Consider the following 19,141-nt stretch of genomic DNA (forward strand, 5'->3'; position numbering starts at 1 on the left):
AATGTTTCTGGAGAGGGGGAACGACGGCACCGGGGGGGAGGAATCAAGAGCCGGAGCCGGGCCGCCTCCGCCGGCGGGGACCCCCGCCCCACGCCGCCGGGCAACCCGGGGTTAACAACCCGCTGCCGGTGTCCCCGCCAAGGCCAAGGGTATTGCACCTGGACACGAGTGCGATCAAAACCACCGGGATTTCCGAGCCGGAGCAGTGCTTGCCGCCGGCTCCTCTCCGCCCGATGCCTCCCCAGCCGCAGCCGGGGGCCGCGGCAGCCCCCACCCCGCTGGCGGTGTCCCCTGACCCGCGGGGCCACTGGCCCAACCAGCCGCAAAACTCGCCCCATCTTCATTAATTAACGATATTTCCAGGCGTGGTTGGGGCTGGCTGCGGGCTCGGGGGCAGCCCCCGCCCACGGACACGGGTGGCCCCAGGGGGGAGGAGGCCCGAGGGAGGGGGCACGTCCCTTTGGAGTGGCGGCAGCGGGGACGTGGAGGCGGAGCGGGCGGGATGCTCTGCCCGGGGGCCGGGGGAGCGTGGGACGGGTGTCGCGGGGCACCCACGGCGGCGGGGACCGGGCCGGTGCCGGCCCCGTTACCGGGGCTCCGTTCTGCGGCTCCCCGGGGCGGGGGAGAAGCAGGAGCCAGGCCCACGCCGGGGGACCGGGGTGTCCCTCGGGCCCAGCCGCGGCTCCGTGGGCCCCCGGGAAGGTGGGGGGACCCCCGTGGGGTGTCTGCCCTCGGCCCCTCGCCCCCCCGTTCCCCTGGGGCAGGTCTGACCACCCCCCGCTGCCGCCCGCAAGATTTTCCCTTCCACGGGAAGAGCCGCGCTGGCTGTGATTTGGTTTCCCCCCCTCGAGGGGAAGAGCCCCTGGCTCCTGACAAAGTTTATTTGGACCTGCAGGAGGCCGCCCCCTCCCTGCCTGCTCCCCCCGGCTCGCAGACCCTGGGGAGGAAAGGCAGGAGCCTTTTCGTGAGACCTTTGCCATCGGCTGCGGCGCAGCGCAAAAAACCGATTTCTCGAAGAAAGCTTTGCCCGGTGCTGCCGAGCAGCCAGCACACCCTAACAGTTATTTTTTTTTTTTCCTTTTTCCCCTCCTCTCTAATGGCCAAGAAGGGTAAAGATCCCCGGATAAGCACAAGATGTTTATCCCAACGCCCACCCCCCCCCAGCCGGCATAAGACATTCAGCCCACGTCCCGCTCACCCACTCGAGGCGGAGGGCGAGGAGGCATGGCGGGCTCTCAGCATCCCTCCCCCGGGGGCGCGGGGTCGGAGCAACCCCTGGAGCCCCGGGGACCGCGGTGAGGACCCGGCCGGGTCCCCCCCCGCCCCCGGCCCCGCTGCCTGCTGGCCCCGGCGGCGCTCCCCCACCCTCCCACCCCGGACCCCACGGGTTTCCAAACTTTCCGTGGCCGCCGCCGCCGCCGTGATTGGCGCGGCGGAGGCCACCTCCATGCAAATGAAGCCCCGCCGCCCGCCGCCCGCAGATCAATAGGGACGCGGGGGAAGGAGCATGCATTCCGCCTGGGCAGGCGCGGGGAGAGCCGGCAGCGGCACACCGAAAACACCCCCAAAACAAACCCCCCGCCGGTGCACCGCAGGCTCCCGGTCCCCCCCCTCCCGCACACCCCGACCCCCCGAACGCCTCTAAAGCGAGAGCTTCCCTCCTCTGCTTTCTTATGAACCCAGGATGAGCAGCAAAGAAGACGCCAGCAAATGCTGTCCGGCGGCTGCTCCCATCTCCAGTTTCACCATCCAGTCCATCCTGGGCGGCAGCGGCAGCGCCGAGCCCCCCCGGGAGGCCGCCCGCGGCCGGACCCTCTCCCTCTCCTCGGAGGACGAGGAGCCGGAGGAGAGCTGGAAGCATCGCCGTTGTTTCTGCCCCGAGGCTCACGGCCCCGCCGAGGCGTGCCACAAGCACCAGCCCCTCAGCTTCACCTGTCTCGGTGAGTGCCGGCGGGACGGGAGGGACGGGAGGGGCGGACGGGGCGGACGGGGCCCGCCGGCCGCCGGGAGGGCTCGGCCCCGGCCCGGCCCCCGCTGGGGAGGGGGACACACACATGTCGCACCCTCCCTGCTTTCGGGGAAAAGCAAATTTGCGCCGTCCGTGGCTGAAGCGGGGAGGAAGGGACTCCGTTAAAAACAGGGTGGTGGGTTTTTTTTCCCTTCCCACCCCGCCCGGGGTTGATTCCCCCGAAGGGGCGCGATGCGATCGATTAACGCTCGTTTTCTCAGATTCTGCTTATTTACAGCGCTCGGGCAAGGGGAAGAAAGGTGTTTATTTTTTTAGCATTAATTCTAATTCAACGGTTTGTGAAATGCAATGCTGTAAAGTAAAATCTGCCGGCTCGATTCGGGTCGGAAAGCACCCTCATGCCTTCACTGAGGCGTGCACAGCCACCTGTCCGTCCATCCGTCCATCCATCCACCCATGTGATGGAGGGACAGAGGTAGCCCCGAAGGGGATGCGTTCCTCCGGCGTTGGTGCTGGCTTCCCCCGGGAGCGGAGGCGGCGGGGGGGGGGCTCGGCCGTCGGGGGGTGCCGGTACCGGTACCGGCCGCCGTGCGACCCCCGCGCTGTCGCTCTGTTGCAGGCAGCGCCAAGGGGAGCGGAGCGGCGGCGGCGGGCAGCGGGGAGCGGGGGCCTTTCCTCTCGCCCCCCCAGCAGGACTGTAAGGAGGAGAAGGAGAAGCCACTGGGACCCGCCTCGCCCTCCTGCGGGGACCGGCAACGCGACGGCGGGGACCGGCAGGCCGGGGCCGCCAAGAAGAAGACGCGGACGGTGTTCAGCCGCAGCCAGGTCTATCAGCTGGAGTCCACCTTCGACATGAAGCGCTACCTGAGCAGCTCGGAGCGGGCCTGCCTGGCCTCCAGCCTGCAGCTCACCGAGACCCAGGTGAAAACCTGGTTCCAGAACCGTAGGAACAAGTGGAAACGGCAGCTCTCGGCCGAGCTGGAGGCGGCCAACATGGCCCACGCCTCGGCGCAGACTCTGGTGGGGATGCCGCTGGTGTTCAGAGACAATTCCCTCCTCCGAGTGCCGGTGCCCCGCTCCATCGCCTTCCCCGCCCCTCTCTACTACCCCGGCAGCAACCTCTCGGCCTTACCGCTCTACAACCTCTACAACAAGATCGACTACTGAGCCGCCCTCCGCCCCTTCCCTCCCCTCCCCGCGGCCGCCCCGTCGGGGCCGGGGCCGGGGCCGGGGCCGGGGCCGGGGCCGGGGCCGGGGCCGGGGCCGGGGCCGCCGCGGGGGCTCCGTGCGGGGGCTCGGCCCTCCTCCGCGGCGGGGACGGAGGAACGAAACTGACGGGAGGGACGGGCAAGCGGAGAGCCCGGGGAGCCGGGGGCACCCCCCGCTCCCCTCCCGCTATCCTGCCACTTGAAAACAAAACAAAACAAAACAAATTAATTAAAAAAGCGTTATTTCAGATCTGTAAATATTTTTAAAGAAAGAAAGAAAGAACAAAAAAAAAAATAAAACGTTTTAAGCCTCGTTTGTAAATTTGCCAGCTCGATCGCCCGTTCCTGCGGGCGGCCCTGCCCGAGGGGTCCCCGGGCCCCGGGCTGCCCCGCAGCCGGGGCGGGCAGGACCGCGGCGCCTGGGGCCGATGCACGGGAGAGAGGAAACGACGTGCAACGCCGAGGGTTTATTATTTTATTTTATTTTTATTATTTTTTTTTCCTGCCTCCTGCTCGTTATCCTGTTTCCTGCAGGGAATCCCGCAGCAAGCGGTGTGGAAACCGCGGCCAGCGGCGGCACCGCCGGTACCCAGCGCGGGGGGGATGCTTACAGCAGCGGTAACGGGGTAACGGAAAAAAAAAAAAAAAAAAAAAAAGAGAGAAAAATTGATCCGAAGGGATAAATACGGCGATTTTTCAGCCCGTGGGAACGAGAAAGCTCCCCCAGCGCGTCGCGGCTGTAGAGCCCGGTTTGCCGCCCGGTGCTGCCGGTGCCCGCTGCCGGCGGGGACAGCGAGGTGAGCATCGGCGCCCGGCTGCCCGGGCCGTCTGGTTTTTTGTTTTAGGGGGAATAATCGGTATTTCGGGTTTGCCCGTTAACGTTCTTACATCCCGGCAGTGGCTGTCCCTACCCCCGCGGCACGGGGCCTGGCGCTACGGCCTGGCCGGGACCTGCCCGGGCCCGGGCCCGCCGCCGCCTCCCGCGGGAGGAACGCGGGGCGCTCACCCCGGCGGCGGCCCCCGGGGGTCCCGGGCCCGGCGGACTACACGTCCCGGCATGCCCCGCGGCGGGACGCTGCGGGCCGCGGGCGCGCGGGGCACGCCGGGACGCGCAGTTCCCGCCCTTTCGAACCGGCCAATAGCGTGGCGGCGCGGCGGGGCTGGGCTGGCGTGCGCATGCGTGCGGGCGGGCGGCGGTGGCGGTTGTCGGCAGGCCGGAGGCGCGGGCCCGGGCGGAGCGCTGAGGTGAGGCCGGGGTCCCCGCCGGGCCCGGGGCTGGGGGAGCGCCTCGGCGGAGCGGGCGCCTCGGCTTGGGGGCCGCCTCCCTCCTCCCGGGCTGGCGGCTGCCTCCCCTCAGCCGCGCCGGGCGCCGCGGCCTATCCCGCCCGGAGCGCCCCGGCTTCGCGTCGGTTCCCCGGCCGGGGCCGCGGGTGCCGGAGCCTCTCCTCGGTTCTCGGGCCTTTCTCTCACTCTTTTCCCTTCCCGCCGCAGCCGGCAGCATCTCCCACATCCCGACGTGCTGCTCCGGGACCGGGCTGCGAGAGCGAGCGGGCTCCTTCGGACGCCTCGGCGCTTCCCTGATCGGCCGCTGCTGCAGGAAGGAGGCTTTTCCTTGGCCTTGCGTGGAGCGGCGAGAGGAACTCGTGCAATATGAAAACGGTACTTTTCATGTCTTCTTCAGGAAAGTGCAGGCTGGTCCTCCTCACCCTGTCGGCAAAGCGGCCTGCTTTGTTCGAGAAACGCTCCCCGGCTAGCCAAGTGATCCGTAGAGTGTGCTGTGTTAAGGGGAGCTATAAAAGCACTGATTCCCTATCTGCTTAGTGACAATGAGCTTTCGGGAAGGTGGAATTGCAAAGGTGCACCCCGTAGTTAAGTCAGCATTACAGTTTCGGCACCATGTGTCTTCCTTATAACATCATCTTTATGAGTTATCTCTTGTGGTGCTTGAACATTTTCCCAGGACTCTGTTGTTTGAGGTGGGCCTGATGGTTACTGTTGTTTTGTAATCCCAGTTGTGAAGCAGTTGCGTTTGTGAAAATGTGCAGAACTCTTTGTGTGGCTTTTTTTTATTATTATTATTATTTTTGTTTGGTAACATATGTAAAAGGAAAGATATATTTAAATTCTGATATTTATGAATTTTTTCCTGTATTAAAAATACCTTTGGGAGATCATTCCAGGTTTCTGATGTAAGTAACTTTGCTTCCTGTAGTGCTGCTTGTTGATGGCTTTTGGGCTGGTTAGTAACTGTTGTACCGGGTGACTCAAATCCTCGTGTTTGTTGTTTGAGTTTTATGCCACAAGTAGATGGGGCAATTAGCACGTCCAGTCTAATTCTCCCAGTTGTTCTGAATTCCATTAGATTTTGTCTTTGTATATCCATCTGAAATACTCGCTGAGGTACATTTCACCGTTTAATAAAGTGTTGCCGAATTCTCTCTAGTATTCATGTAGAAATACGTGTAGCAAATTCTCAAGCATATCTGTCTTTTACCCAAGTATTCCCAAAGCAGAACTGAAAAAAAGGAGTTAAGAAGGAAGTTTTTATTTCCTATTATTAATTTTTTTTAATCACTTCATGTTTAAATAGCAGAAATAACACTTTATGTTTACTTAGGTTTTTTTTTTTTTTTTTTAAGGATATCTGACAGAACACCTACCAAAGCTTCCACTTAGGAAATTTTTCCAGTGTAAGAAATGTGTAGTGCTCACGTTATTATACAATGTGATGATTGTTCAGTTACTGACAAGTGCTGCACTAGAGTAACTGTGCACTAAATTTGAACCTTGTTGTAGTTCATCTGCTCCTTCCCTCTTGATTTATTCTCTGAGGTCTAACCTTAACCTCTGCAGTTGTACATACAAATTCTGGAATGATAGCGTTATAGAAGATCTGGCCTACTTTACTTCTCTGTTCTTTTAGCATAAGGGAAACGTGCTCTTAAGGCCGCCTGAAGACTTAAAAAAAGTTTTGGCGGTTTTGTTGGTGTATGTGTAATGAACGGTTTCTTCTTTCAGAGCGTTTGTGAGGTCTGCGCTGTCTTCCCAGTGGAAACTTGCTGCTCAGAGCCTCTGCTCTGCTTTGAATTTTAGTATATACAACTAACAAGTCCTATGAAGCAGCGCTGCAGTTACCTTCAGAGTTATTGATCTGTTGTTAAATTGTTCATATTTTTTTTCCAGTCACATCACATTTACGTATTTGCTCTACATTTCAGTACCCTGCAAAGCATAACTTCCCTTTCTTATCTGACCTTCTTTAGACTCTAAGAGGAAAAAAAGTCTTAAAGCTGTTTTGTTGGTAATATTTTATAGCACTTATGGAAGCCTAAGGACTGGAAAGTTGCAGAGATCCCCAAACTATTTAAAAGATGATCCAATTGTAATCCTTGGAAGTATACGACAGTCATACCGAATCAGGAACAAATCAGTGCTTTCTGTTGGAGTTTTCAAATCAGTTTCCTTTCTGTCTGCATGTGTTTTTAAAAGTAACTTCTTGACGCTCACAGTAATTTATAAATATTTACTTTTTAAAAATACTGCCACATACTGAGTAGTGTGGCGGGAAAAAAAACATTTGTAAGTAGCAATATCTAAAGTTAATAATGATAATAAACAACTTTTTGTACTGCTTATTCCATGTTATATTTGATATTTAAATTTAAAAGCTGTCTATAAGGGGAGGAGTTTATTGAAGTTTTGGACAGGGATTAGCATCTTGAATTTTAGAGAGTTTGTCAGAAATCTGGGTGTTCTGAACTTCTGTGTAAAAGCTAGCAAACTTCTCAGGTCTACTTTCAGTTATCTTTAAGATGTATCAGTTAGCTAACTAACTTGCTAGGCTTATGGTCTTGTTATTACTAAAATTGTATCTGTGCATTATTGTCTTTTCTTCAGATGACGGGATCAAACGAATTTAAACTAAATCAAACTCCAGATGATGGTATTTCATCAGTAAAGTTTAGTCCAAATACATCTCAGTTTCTGCTTGTTTCATCCTGGGACACAACCGTCCGGCTCTATGATGTTCCTGCCAACACCATGAGACTCAAATATCAACATTCAGGAGCTGTCCTTGACTGTGCTTTTTATGTAAGTGTGTGAGGTGTTTGTTCTTTCTTTTAAAAATTATTATTTTGTAGACATGTAGTGCCCCAGGTACATGAGAAATTGTCAGCCCCTGAAATTAAAGGGATATTGAAATCCTACCTGAAATCTAGGTTAAAAAAAAATGCTTACTTCTGCTAATTATTCTTCTTTTAATGAACATCGTTCTAGTCCTAAATATCTATATTTCCTGTGAAGGGTGCAGGCACGCAAGTAATTTGCTTCTCCTAGAAGCGCTAGGCAAAAGTAACTTGAGCTGGTTTGTGCTGTTTCTGCGATGATATGGTAAATTGTGTGCATGTTTCTTACAAATAGTTGTACTGGTAGTATATAGCCAGAAATCATTAATCACAATAAATGTCGATAGCCAATTATTTTTTTCTTTTTAACCTTCTCATACTGGGTTATTTTGGGAACATGGCATTGTTCCAAGTGAGCCATTTACCAGATGCTTGATTTCTGTATTTTTAATGCACTGGATTTGAAGTATGACTGGTTAAAGTTTATTGGTGCCACTGTTTTGTTTTGCCTTTGTTTGTTTGTTTTTTTAAATGGAAGGTTTCAATTAGCATCTTCTTTTTTTGCATTGTATTCTGGCATGTCCTCCAGTGACTTGATCTTGTTATGTTGCTGAATGTTTTAAGGATCAGTTTAAATATTTAATTCTGCTTGTGCTTTTTTCAGTGAACATTTTGTCACGTAGCTAATACCGTACTGTGGATCAACACGCAGGTTCTCAAATGGTTTCTAGTTTCCAAATTAGTTTTAGAAGGAATACACTTCAGTTAGGTGGAACTGGCTTAGGTTGGTCATTTAAAAATAGGCATTATGTGTTTTGCTGTTACAGAAATAGAAATGATTTGATATAGCTTCTAACTGCTGTTGTTTCTTTTTAGTTTTACTTTGAAATTAAAAAAAATTTGTGTAGCTCAAAGTGCTCTACCTGAACATTTTGCAAAGCTTCAGTCGTCTGCCTGTTTAGATCTGGGCCGGATCTTAACCCATGTGTCTTAATTCCCATCTTCCCAAAACTCTTGAAAGCAAGTTCAGTGTTACGAGCCTGAGATATTAAATGTATAGCAGCCAGGGAAGCTTAATGCATGTCATAAGGTGGATTTTTTTGCTTCATAGGATCCTACCCATGCCTGGAGTGGAGGATTAGATCAGCAACTGAAAATGCACGATCTAAACACGGACCAAGGTAAGCAGGCTGAATTCTGTAAGTGGTCTCAACATGTGGCCTAAGCTTCGGATTTATAGACTTGCACGAGCGGAATATGTTTCAAGTTTTTTAAATGGGCAATGTTTAAGTAGTAGCTGTTTAGATGTTGATTATGAACCTCTACTGATATAAGTTGTCAGTGTTAGTGCTCAGCAGTCTCCTATGCTATGCAGCCTTTTCTCGCCACTGAGACACAGAACGAGGCAGTATTCCTTACTGTGTAATTGAGGACTGTGCTGTAACACCTTTCAACAGAAGGGCTGAATGCGTTGCTGCCAAACTGAGGGTTTAAACTTTTCCCGTGATGAATATTCATTGATGTATTTTACATGTGTCTTTCTCTTTTATTTACTTATTTTAAGGTGAGAATGGAAAGAAAGGGAATAGCTGTATACTTGTCACACCGTCGATTTAAGGGTCACATCATACGTGCCTTTATCTAGCAGAACAGCCGCTGGCCCTAATAACTACCACCTAAAGCATGGAAGCATTTGTCAGTTTGCCAGAAAGTTTGGTAGATCTTTGTTGTAGGACACCTTGAGTTGGATTTCTGGTGATAATAGTCCTGCTCTGCCTTAGGCTGCTGTGTCTCAGGGGGAATTCACTAAGCTGAACTAAAACTGAGAGTGTTTTTTTCCAAAGGTTTGTGGTTTAGACATATTTAGAATTGTCTTTCACGTGTATGGCAGAACGTATATAAAGCTTTGCTTTGTCAAACATCATGGCCTTATACTACATTTTTTTTTTCTAACAAAACATTGCTCGAAAGTAGCACAGTTCCAGTGCCTCATTGGTGCAAAATCCGGAGCTAGTTTGTCTGACTTTTTTGTGTGTTTGTACGTATTTCAAAGACAAAAGCGAATCTGGGCCTGAGAGAAATGTGGTCACCAGAACCAGCCAATAGTCAGGGCGTGACAAACTTATGTGTGCAGTAATGTTATGGAAAAAGGTCAAATAATTCTGTTATAGATGACTCTCTAAAAGTGTTTGTATTAACTGAATATCTTTATTCATATGTAATATTAGTTCCTTCCTTTTGTCATAATGTTAGTATATACAAGCTTACGTTGCTTTCTCTATTAGTGTCTGCATCACAGCGGGTGATACCATTTGATACGGAACACTTCTTTATACCTCTGAAGATCTCTCTGTGGCTGCCTAAAATTCTTAACTTCCTTTCCTAATCTCAGGAGACATAAGTTTAAATTTAATGTTTCTGATCTTTGAAAAAGGTATGCTTCTGAAGACTGAACTGTCTGTAAAGGGACTCCTAGCATATCGATACACCCGTGAGAGTGTCAGAAAATAGTGTGTTCGTACTGCAGTAGCGTGTCCTTTTTTTATTCTTTTTTCAACACACATTCTGACTGCTTGTAGAGCCAATAAAGTCACAATAAATTTTATTTTCTTACAGAAAACCTTGTTGGTGCTCATGATGCTCCTATCAGGTGTGTTGAGTATTGCCCAGAAGTGAATGTCATGGTAACTGGAAGCTGGGATCAAACGGTTAAGCTGTGGGATCCCAGAACTCCTTGTAATGCAGGAACCTTCTCCCAACCTGAAAAGGTAGGTACTGGGTGCTGTATTCCAGGTGTTATGTTCAATAATACCTCCAGTGACTGGTTAAATGTCACAATACAGGACACTGTCTTAAACTGAATTGAATTTGAAAGGTTGTGTTTAATGGCTTTTAAACCGTGAAAATGTTGCATTTTAAAATATTGTTATTCAAAATATATTGCGATTTTAGGTTAAGGCTTTGAGCTTTCATCAATAGGAGAGCATAACGCAATTCTTAGCATTCCTGGTGGACCAAATTCTTTTAATTTAAAACAAACTTGAGGAAGGAAAACCTGACAAAACCAGCATGTGAACTTGACATAATTGTTAATAATCCTTGGCTTAATTGTAATACGCACTATCGATTTCCTTAAATGTTAAGACTTTTAGATATATCAGATCCTGGCGGTCATAAGGTCTGATTGTTTTGAAATGTGCATAGAGATATAATAGGAGGCCAATTACATTGCCTGAAATAATATTTTGGTTTTTTCACTTGTATTAAAAGGTCGAACAGAATTGCTTTTATTGTAATTTACCTGTCGTTGTACTAATGCCTAGTAAATTCAGATATTCTCCTAATACTGAAATCCTCTGTGCTAATGAGAGAGCAAGAAAAATAAGGTAAAATATAATGTCTTAAGCATTTTCTAATGGTTACGTGGTGTGTTAATCTTTATACTGCTTACAGTGGTGTCACTGAAAGAATTATAGAATAGTAATTTCTGGTTTTTTTTTATAGACTCCTAAACACAGGCTGGATTGATGGATAATTTTACATATGAATATTTTTTTGCCTATACCCTTTTAAAATTTCATTTAGCTCTGTCGCATCGTATTGTCAAGTCATACTTATGAACCATCATTATGCTCCCTATTGCATCTAAATAGCTATTACTTTTGTTACAACATAGCTGAATCTACTTCTGGCAAGACCTTTGTTCAGAATAAAGTAATTGCATTATTTCTAGTTTTGATTTATAGTCGTATGTAGCATGTAAAGAACTGTGATAAATTGCTGACAGAATATCATATAATGGACAGCCACAGTGAATCAAGCTGCTTATTGGTTCAGCAAGGTTCATTATGTCATTTTTTTAATACTGCCTTTGATAAATGTGTACACCTACTCAACTGCATGACAATGGTTTCATTTGATTTATGATTGTGTGGTGTAGAAAGAATACTTACTATACAGGTGTGACATCAGTTTGTAAAGAAGATTTAAGATATTTAATGTTCTTTATGCCTTTGTTTCCATACGTGTATACAAACATGTTTTATATAATGTTTATTAATAATTTTTTGATCCATTTATACATCAGTAATGAAGGGAGATTTGAAAAACTGTCTTGTTAAAGTGTGTAACTACCATTGGCTAAAAGTTTTCATGCCCTTTTTATTCTTAAGTGGGGGTTGGCAATTGGGATCATCAGAAATTTTAGGCGACTTCTATGTGAACATTTAAGATGTTTCCTATCTTAAGACCTCAGTCTTAAGAGGGAAATTCAGTAATCACATTTTAGAGCAAGAATGCATGCTGAATGAATGTGGATTGGTTAAAGGAAGTTTTATATACATACACCCAGCCACATACACACCTGTCCGCTTAGTTTTTTTTATTAGAAATTAACTTTTTGAAGACATAATTTCTCCAGAAACGTTTAGAGCAAATGAAAAGTTGTTTTGTCTGATATTGCAGTGCAGTCTTACCAGAACCTCTCTTTATCAGAGAACCAGAAAGTGAAACTAGGTGCTTGAGTGAAATTGTACAAGCACATGCCAAAAGTAAATTGAATCCTTCTGGCAGGATACCAGACCCCTTACACTTTGAATTCTTGATCTGAGGTACATACAATATCTGTTTCTTACATATTTAGCTGCATTAGATCGCTTTTGAAAAAGTTCGTTCTTATAGTTTGCTCTTGTTAGCAGCTCAGTGACAGGAGAGCTGTAGGTAGCTGGATTCCATCTTGCTTGTGTATCAACAACTTGTAATTCGTTTGATTGCACAGAGTTTTTGACAGAACCTTTTTTCTTTTTCTTTTTTAACGTATTTCCAGATTAACTGCATCCCAAGTACTAGCTGGAAACAGAACGATTTCTATGCTGAATATTTTAATGAGAAATCTGGTAAACAAAAATTAGAACCTCTGAGTCAGTTTTTGGAGTAGAGTTGGAATTCCAAGCCGTAGTCTTTTTTAATGATGTCAAGCATAGTGCTTCCTTCAATTTCACTTAGTTTTATTGAAGTGTACAAAGTACTATTTTTTAATGATTTCTTGGCAGTTTATTCCCCTTTATTAACACAAAGCTCCACCTGAAGTATTCTGTTTAAAAAGAAAAATGCATGATTACCAGATGGAAGAAAACTGAGAAGAAAATGTGTGATGTAGGACTAAACTGCAGGATCATGAACTGATAGTGGGGAGTGCAAGCTGTGCAGATGAATTCATTGGATTCATTGAATTCATCCATGCCCTTTTTTCCCCCTGTTACTGTGTATCTATTTTCCTCATGCCTTGAAATATCCAATAAATTTAATGCTTGGAATAATTTTTGAGGAAAACTTGAATAATACTGATTTCCCTTTTGAATTATACATAAATACTTTGGTACATGTGTAGCATTTAAAACATGGGTAATACCAGCAAAAGGAAGAAATCTCATGTGTGGAAGATTATTTAGATACCATTGAGATCTGGAGACTGCTAACTGAGCAAACGTGCTTGAAATTTAGAGTTGCACAACTGCATATGCATATTAATTTTTTTTTTAAACTAAATTTGTTATATGCAGTATGGTGCTGCATTGGGCTTGATTTTTCAGCTATCTGCTAGGGTACAGAAAGAAGGGTGAGCTTTTGAAATGCTACATCTGTGTCTTATCACTAACCAGCTGCACGCTACTGCTCTTTATCCCAAATTTGAGTTATAAATTGAAGCAAAGGGGAAATCTGTAGCTATAGACTTTGTTGTAGATGTCACCTGTTTTGTTTTTGCATACTGCTGACATTTTATTTTGTACAAAGAACAACGGATATCCAGGCTGATAAGTGTTAAATATTGTAATTTTTTTTTAAAGGTCTACACGCTTTCTGTGTCTGGAGATAGACTAATTGTGGGGACGGCAGGTCGGAGAGTGCTGGTGTGGGATTTGCGGAACATGGGTTATGTTCAGCAGCGAAGAGAATCCAGTCTGAAATACCAGACCCGCTGTATCAGAGCGTTTCCGAATAAACAGGTATGGGATCTGTGTCAGTAATTTATATTTCTGCTGAATATTCTTTAGGAAAAGTGGTGGCTTATTTTTCAAGTTTTCTGCATCTTTGTCTCATTTTAAAAAATTTCTGTTTTTCAAAGTTTTGTAATCAAACTCTGGGAGGGGGGGAAAAAATGGTGTTGAGGCTCCCTTGTTCCAGGTTAACTCTTTTTAATAGCGTAGTTTAGGAATGTTTGCCACTAACTTACCAGCATGTTATGTTTTCATTTTTTCTCTGTTTTGTCTCCTTTATTAAAATAACCTATTTAATGCATCACAATGCTGACATGCAATTAAAACCCAAAACGCTCCTCCCCAAAGTTGCGGTAGAAGAGAGAAGGACAGAACTGGTGGTTGCTCAGCAGCCTTTATGCATTGTAGCTCCAGGTTCTTCAACAGACTGTGAACAGGGGCGGGATTAAAACTAGATGCATGTCATTTATATATTTTTCTTTTTTTTTTTTTTTTTTTAAACTCTGAGTGTGTGCCATGCACTCAAGAACCCATGATCCGTTATCTAGGGGGAATTGTACAATTTAGGTGATCATACATTATGTTAACCTACATGGAACAGCTGTATCTGTGGTATTTCTTTGTGAAGTAAAGCAAGAAGACTAGCTTTTTCTGACAAACTAATTTGGAAGGGAATTTTCCTGTGTACATAGTGATAGTACAGGAATTGGGAGACCTAGTTACTTGTTCTTGAACTGGCCTGAACACTTTGTCCATTTTCAGTTCTAGTTCTGGTAAAACAAGCTGATCTTCCAGATTGTATTGTGTTATGGATTTTAAAGAACCTTGCTGTAGGTGGATACCGTTACAATCCTATTGCTGAAAAGATCTATTATGGGCTTAACTCAGAAGTTTATAATAAAAGCATCTCAGGTTGCTCTAAGTCAGGACTGTAATTAACTAGATAAGTGGTGACCACTTATAATCAAGTTTCACTGAAAATACTATTTCAACTTGAGTGTTTAGTTGCTAGTATAAAGCTCTGAATTAATTTTAATGTAATGTAATTCTGAAACTATATAGTCCCATGAGTATGTCTAGTATTGGTGATACTTGGGCCCCAGGGGATAGGCGGGCAAACACAAGGGGTCCTTAACTCTCAACATTTTTTCCCCAAGTCAACTTGTGTTGGGATTTGCAGGGATGATTAAAAGCCTCGCTGTCCACTTGAAACTATGGTGCAATGAGAATCTCTCAGAAAGCTTTTTTCTGCATTACTTCTTTCTTAGAAGCAGATTTTATTGATGGTGCCATGGATCTGTGGTAACAAGCAATTTCTGGTTGTACACAATTTAAGACGGTTTACATTTCATTTATTTGAATTTAGAGGGGTATAAGATAAATTGTATTGCAATCTCTTCTCCAGTTTTAAACTTCTAAAATGCTTATCTCCAAATTTTTTTGGTAGGGTTATGTTTTAAGTTCTATTGAAGGTCGTGTTGCAGTGGAATATTTGGATCCGAGTCCAGAAATCCAGAAGAAGAAATATGCATTCAAATGTCACCGTTTGAAGGAAAATAACATTGAGCAGATTTATCCAGTTAATGCTATTTCTTTCCATAATGTCCACAACACATTTGCTACAGGTAGAGTAGATACTCAGTTTTTTGTTACATCACTTGCGTCAGTTCCTTTAATTTTGATTTAAACAGATCAGCTTTTCCTTCATGTGCCCTTACTTTTTAAGCATTTAAGTTGTATTTCTTGCAATGAGCAGGGTTTTTATATTATTTGATGCAGTGAGAGTTAATTGCTTTAACAGGGATTTTGGGAAATACTTGTCATGCTCTTTACTGAATTATGCAACTCTCTATAACCCTGTGTTTTTACTGACAAAGTAATTCCAGGTAGTTTTCTCTTTTCCTTCTCTCTTTTTTTTTTTTTTTTCCTTTGCTGTATCTTTTCAGTCTTACCATTCTCCCAATTATAATTTACAAACAGTTTTTAAAAATTAATTTTTCAGGAGGTTCTGATGGATTTGTAAATATTTGGGATCCATTTAATAAAAAGCGGCTGTGTCAGTTCCATCGGTATCCCACAAGCATAGCGTCACTTGCCTTCAGCAATGATGGAACTACCCTTGCAATAGCTTCTTCATATATGTATGAAATGGATGACATTGAACATCCTGAAGATGGTATCTATATTCGCCAAGTGACAGATGCAGAAACAAAACCTAAGTGAGTATGCTTCACCTGTATTTGAGCCTTTCTGAGCATTCATCCCAAGATTTATTAATTTTCCTAAATTCATGAATAGCATTATTGATGCCAGTAGATAGTGCAGCTTGACAGTAGGGTTGGTTTTGATTTTATCTTGTTCGCCCAAGCTTTCAATATCCGTAGGTTGATAGACGTCTGATGGATAAAATTGTGCTTAGTTGTTTAGTAGAAGAATGTCAAACTCCTATCCTTTTTGAATAGGTACTATTATATGAAGCTGTGGAGTTATTGCTAGCTCATCGCTTCAAGAATTAAGTGAAGAATTCAAGAATAATTTATTTGTGTAAACGTTACTGTGTTTGGATATCTAAAACTTAGAGTTAATGAAATCTTTACACACTGAGTATGCACACAGCTGTCACAGTCAGAAGTGAATCTAGGTACTGTTCTAGGAAGGTTGTGTAAAATCAAGGAAAAGCTTTCTCAGTTTCCGTGTGTTGGAGTTTGCTGCAGCCCTCTGATAACGCACTTTTCTGTCATTGTTGCTGTCAAAATGGGGCAAACTGATTGATGGAGGTAAAAGATTTCTGTTAAGCTCCTTTGGCATGAATGTTACATAGAAAAATTGCCATCACAGCGCAGAATTGCACTGCTCGTCATTATGCTAGCACAGGAGCAGTTGTTTTTATTTTCAGATTCCTGTGGTTTGTCATTGCTATTTTCTTTTCTTCTACTACTCAAACTGTCTTACACTTTATCTGTCTCCATTACTTAGTATCTAAGCTGCTACGTAAAGAGACACACACAAGTGAGCAAAGTTCTTGAGTTTAAAACCTCGAGACCTCCCCCCCCGCCCCAAGTGACTTGTGTATTGCTTCGGAGCAGCCATTTTATCGCTGTGGAGATGTGAGGTGGAAGTTACAGAAGAATAAATGCACCATCTCTCACTTGCTTGTTTTCAAATAATTTTGAGGCTCATGGAAAAATAAACCCAGAACTATTTCAGTATTTATTTCTGGGCTTCCTCAAGCCAAAAAAAAAAAAAAAATCCAAAGATGATAAATCAAATCTATTTTAAAAATCAGGTTGTACTTGTTACATACATTTGGGAGGGTTTAAAAAAAAAAAGGTGATAGAAGAATACTTGCTGCTATTGGTCTTGTAATAGTAAGAGCTGCTTTCAGTTATTTTTGTTCATTGCTAGTTATGATTGCTAATTCTGTAGATGCTTCATTCTGCCCTATGAGGAGGTTAATCTACAATTAAACAATATTTCCTCTTGGCCCTCCATTATTTTCTGAAACAGATGGTTCATCATTTCCTGGGCTGTTAAACACAGCAAGGTTAAGGTTAGACTCTTGGGAATCAGCTAGTTTTGAATCTTATTAGGCTGTAGAAGGAAAACTAATAAGAATACTCCTTAATATCATTTTGTGACTGCAAACAATTATTTATTAGCAAACAATTGATCCCAGAAGGGCAAATTGTTTGAGTCAGTAATGAGCTGAGAAAAGACAGAGCATATCTGTGTATTTGGAAAATAATTGTAACGTAATTGCAATGCATTTAGACAGGCATCTTTTTGGACCTGTTTCTATCTTTAAATGAATTTCTGAAAACATTAACAAGGTTTATATGCTTTTCTGACATTTACAAGTTGCTTGTGCCAACCTTAGGGCACTAAGAATAATGCGTATATTTTAATGTTACAGTAGCGTGAGTCATCTCTGGCTTATTCTAAAAATAAGTTACTTAGGATAGCAGGCTAATAGTTGTTTCATAGTGATTTTTTGCATATTAATTTGAATCACTTTCTGCATTGTTAAATGCATCAAGATGATGCCATATTACATAAAGAAAACTTGGCAAGATCAGCTTTTTGATCGCTAAATTATTGTGTATTGTATCTTGATACAAGCGAAAGCAGTCTTCCTACACATTTTTGCTTTTATATAATGTTGAATGTTTTACCTGCTTATGATTACTCTAAAAACCGCTTGCCAAAATACTGTTCATTTATTTCAGGTCTACTTAGAGGTCTGCTTAGACTCCTGGTGATACTTCTTCTTTATGAGAGGTGCCCACCTGCTCCTAACAAGACTAAACTGAAACAGTAGAAGTGAGAAGAACAATCTTTGTACTGATGTTGTTTTTGACTAAGAAATACTTGTTTGTATATTGTAGTATGTCTTAAATCTGTCATTACTTTCCTGCTTATAATGTTAGTGAAACTTTTCTTTATCTGCTGTCTGTAGCTAAATTAGTTCAGTCCTGTAGGCACCTCTGCGTATACCTTTATAAAAACTTATCACATTTTGTAGTATCTAAGTATGAAAACTTCCAGTGGTCTCATAATGTTCAATAAATATCTGTAGGTTTCTTGAAAACAAATACTTCGTGTAACAGCCTTTACTGTTTGTGAAACAAACATTAAGACCAGACCTTTAAGTTGCAAGAATCCTTGAGTTCTAGATCTTCCTGATGGAAAATTTCTGAACCTTTTGTCTTTTTCAAATGAGATGAACTGGGGGTTTCTTCATGACCCGGGGATGTTGGCTCTCCAGGCAATGTTTTCACAGGGCTGTGAAAGCCTAAAGTTGTATTAGGTGGGCTTGTTTGTCTCAATGACTTGGTCGCTCCTGGGGAATCATCAACTGTTTCTGGAGGAAAGAACTTGAACACGTGGTACTTTGTTTTTTCACGTACTGCATAAAAGCGTAAAATTAACAATGCTTGGGAAGAATGGAGGGTAGAGGGGAGCAAATGTAGAGTTTCATCCTACAGCTGAGCGGTCTCTTCCGAGGCTGCAGATATGACCAGGGTTTATGGAGTAACGCAAGTGGAAAGGTAGAAAAAAGGAGTTTCCCCAGAGTGGAAATGTCATTCTGGCCACAAAACCCCATGAAAATATGCCGTTTCTCTGAATGTCGTTTGCCTTATTGCCAGTTGGTAAGGAGTCTAATCTGTAATCAAATTTTTTGTCAGCCTCTTGAGGATTTTGGAGTGGCGGGTAGGTGTGAGAAGATGCTTTAACTTGGACAAATTGAAAATTTCTTAGGAAGGTAGTATTAGAAAAACAACTTAAACACACTGTGTGTTTGTTTTTTCTAACCAGCAATGTAGATCTGATCAAGAGACTAAACTTGCCAAGTCTGTCTTCTGCTGAAAAGAATATATTCAATATTGCACATTCCTGACTGGTTTGTGGAAATAGAGAGAAACGCTTTCTGATTAGTACCACCAATAAAAGCTATCTCATCCCACTCTGCAGAAGAGACTGTCATTCTGCTCTCTTAATAGCAGCTTGCATCAGGTGTTTGGGAAGTAGTTAAGTATTAAGTATTCACTTTGTAGTGAATAGTAAGGAGGGACAGAACAAAACTCCGATGAGGCTTATCAAAGATGATTAAGGTGTGGGTACCTTGGAGTGGTGACTGGATTCATACTTTACTCCCAACTTAGCAGTGCCTGTGTAGCCAGTGGGAGTACTTTATTACCTTTAAGAAAACAAACTGGCTGACAACAGACATAGTAACCGATCGGTCCAAAGGAGGTGGTGATGGAGAGGAAGGTGGGCTCTGTGTGTGCAGAAAGCTAACAAACCTGAGCTGTTACTAGGTAGAGGTAGTAAACGTGCTGT

General features: G+C 44.6%; 2 protein-coding genes across 2 annotated transcripts in view; both read left to right on the forward strand.

The window, feature by feature from the left end:
• Positions 1-3,136, forward strand: part of HMX2 (H6 family homeobox 2) — a 6,605-nt gene extending 3,469 nt beyond the window's left edge. The window contains exons 2-3 of the mRNA XM_087767093.1: positions 1,684-1,940; positions 2,589-3,136. Of these exons, the coding sequence (XP_087623219.1) occupies positions 1,685-1,940; positions 2,589-3,136 (804 nt within the window). The 5' untranslated portion in view covers position 1,684. The remainder of the gene's footprint in view (positions 1-1,683; positions 1,941-2,588) is intronic.
• A 1,190-nt stretch (positions 3,137-4,326) lies between these two features.
• BUB3 (BUB3 mitotic checkpoint protein) lies at positions 4,327-17,892 on the forward strand. The gene is made up of 9 exons (XM_087765900.1): positions 4,327-4,422; positions 4,669-4,836; positions 7,075-7,269; positions 8,416-8,485; positions 9,921-10,072; positions 13,151-13,309; positions 14,748-14,925; positions 15,303-15,519; positions 17,527-17,892. The coding sequence occupies exons 2-9, from the start codon at positions 4,828-4,830 to the stop codon at positions 17,534-17,536; spliced, it is 990 nt and encodes a 329-aa protein (XP_087622026.1). The 5' UTR covers positions 4,327-4,422; positions 4,669-4,827; the 3' UTR covers positions 17,537-17,892.
• The last annotated feature ends 1,249 nt before the right edge of the window (positions 17,893-19,141 follow it).

The sequence above is a fragment of the Nipponia nippon genome, unplaced genomic scaffold (genome assembly GCF_047370975.1).
Source record: "Nipponia nippon isolate SJK-2023a ecotype South Korea unplaced genomic scaffold, ASM4737097v1 scaffold_3, whole genome shotgun sequence".
In the NCBI taxonomy this organism is placed as follows: domain Eukaryota; kingdom Metazoa; phylum Chordata; class Aves; order Pelecaniformes; family Threskiornithidae; genus Nipponia; species Nipponia nippon.

What these genes read in the sequence shown, in the direction of transcription:
- BUB3 (XM_087765900.1), top strand. An exon ending in TCCTTGACTGTGCTTTTTAT is followed by an intron (nt 7,270 to 8,415) that starts GTAAGTGTGTGA and finishes TTTGCTTCATAG; the next exon opens with GATCCTACCCATGCCTGGAG. An exon ending in CCACAACACATTTGCTACAG is followed by an intron (nt 14,926 to 15,302) that starts GTAGAGTAGATA and finishes TTAATTTTTCAG; the next exon opens with GAGGTTCTGATGGATTTGTA.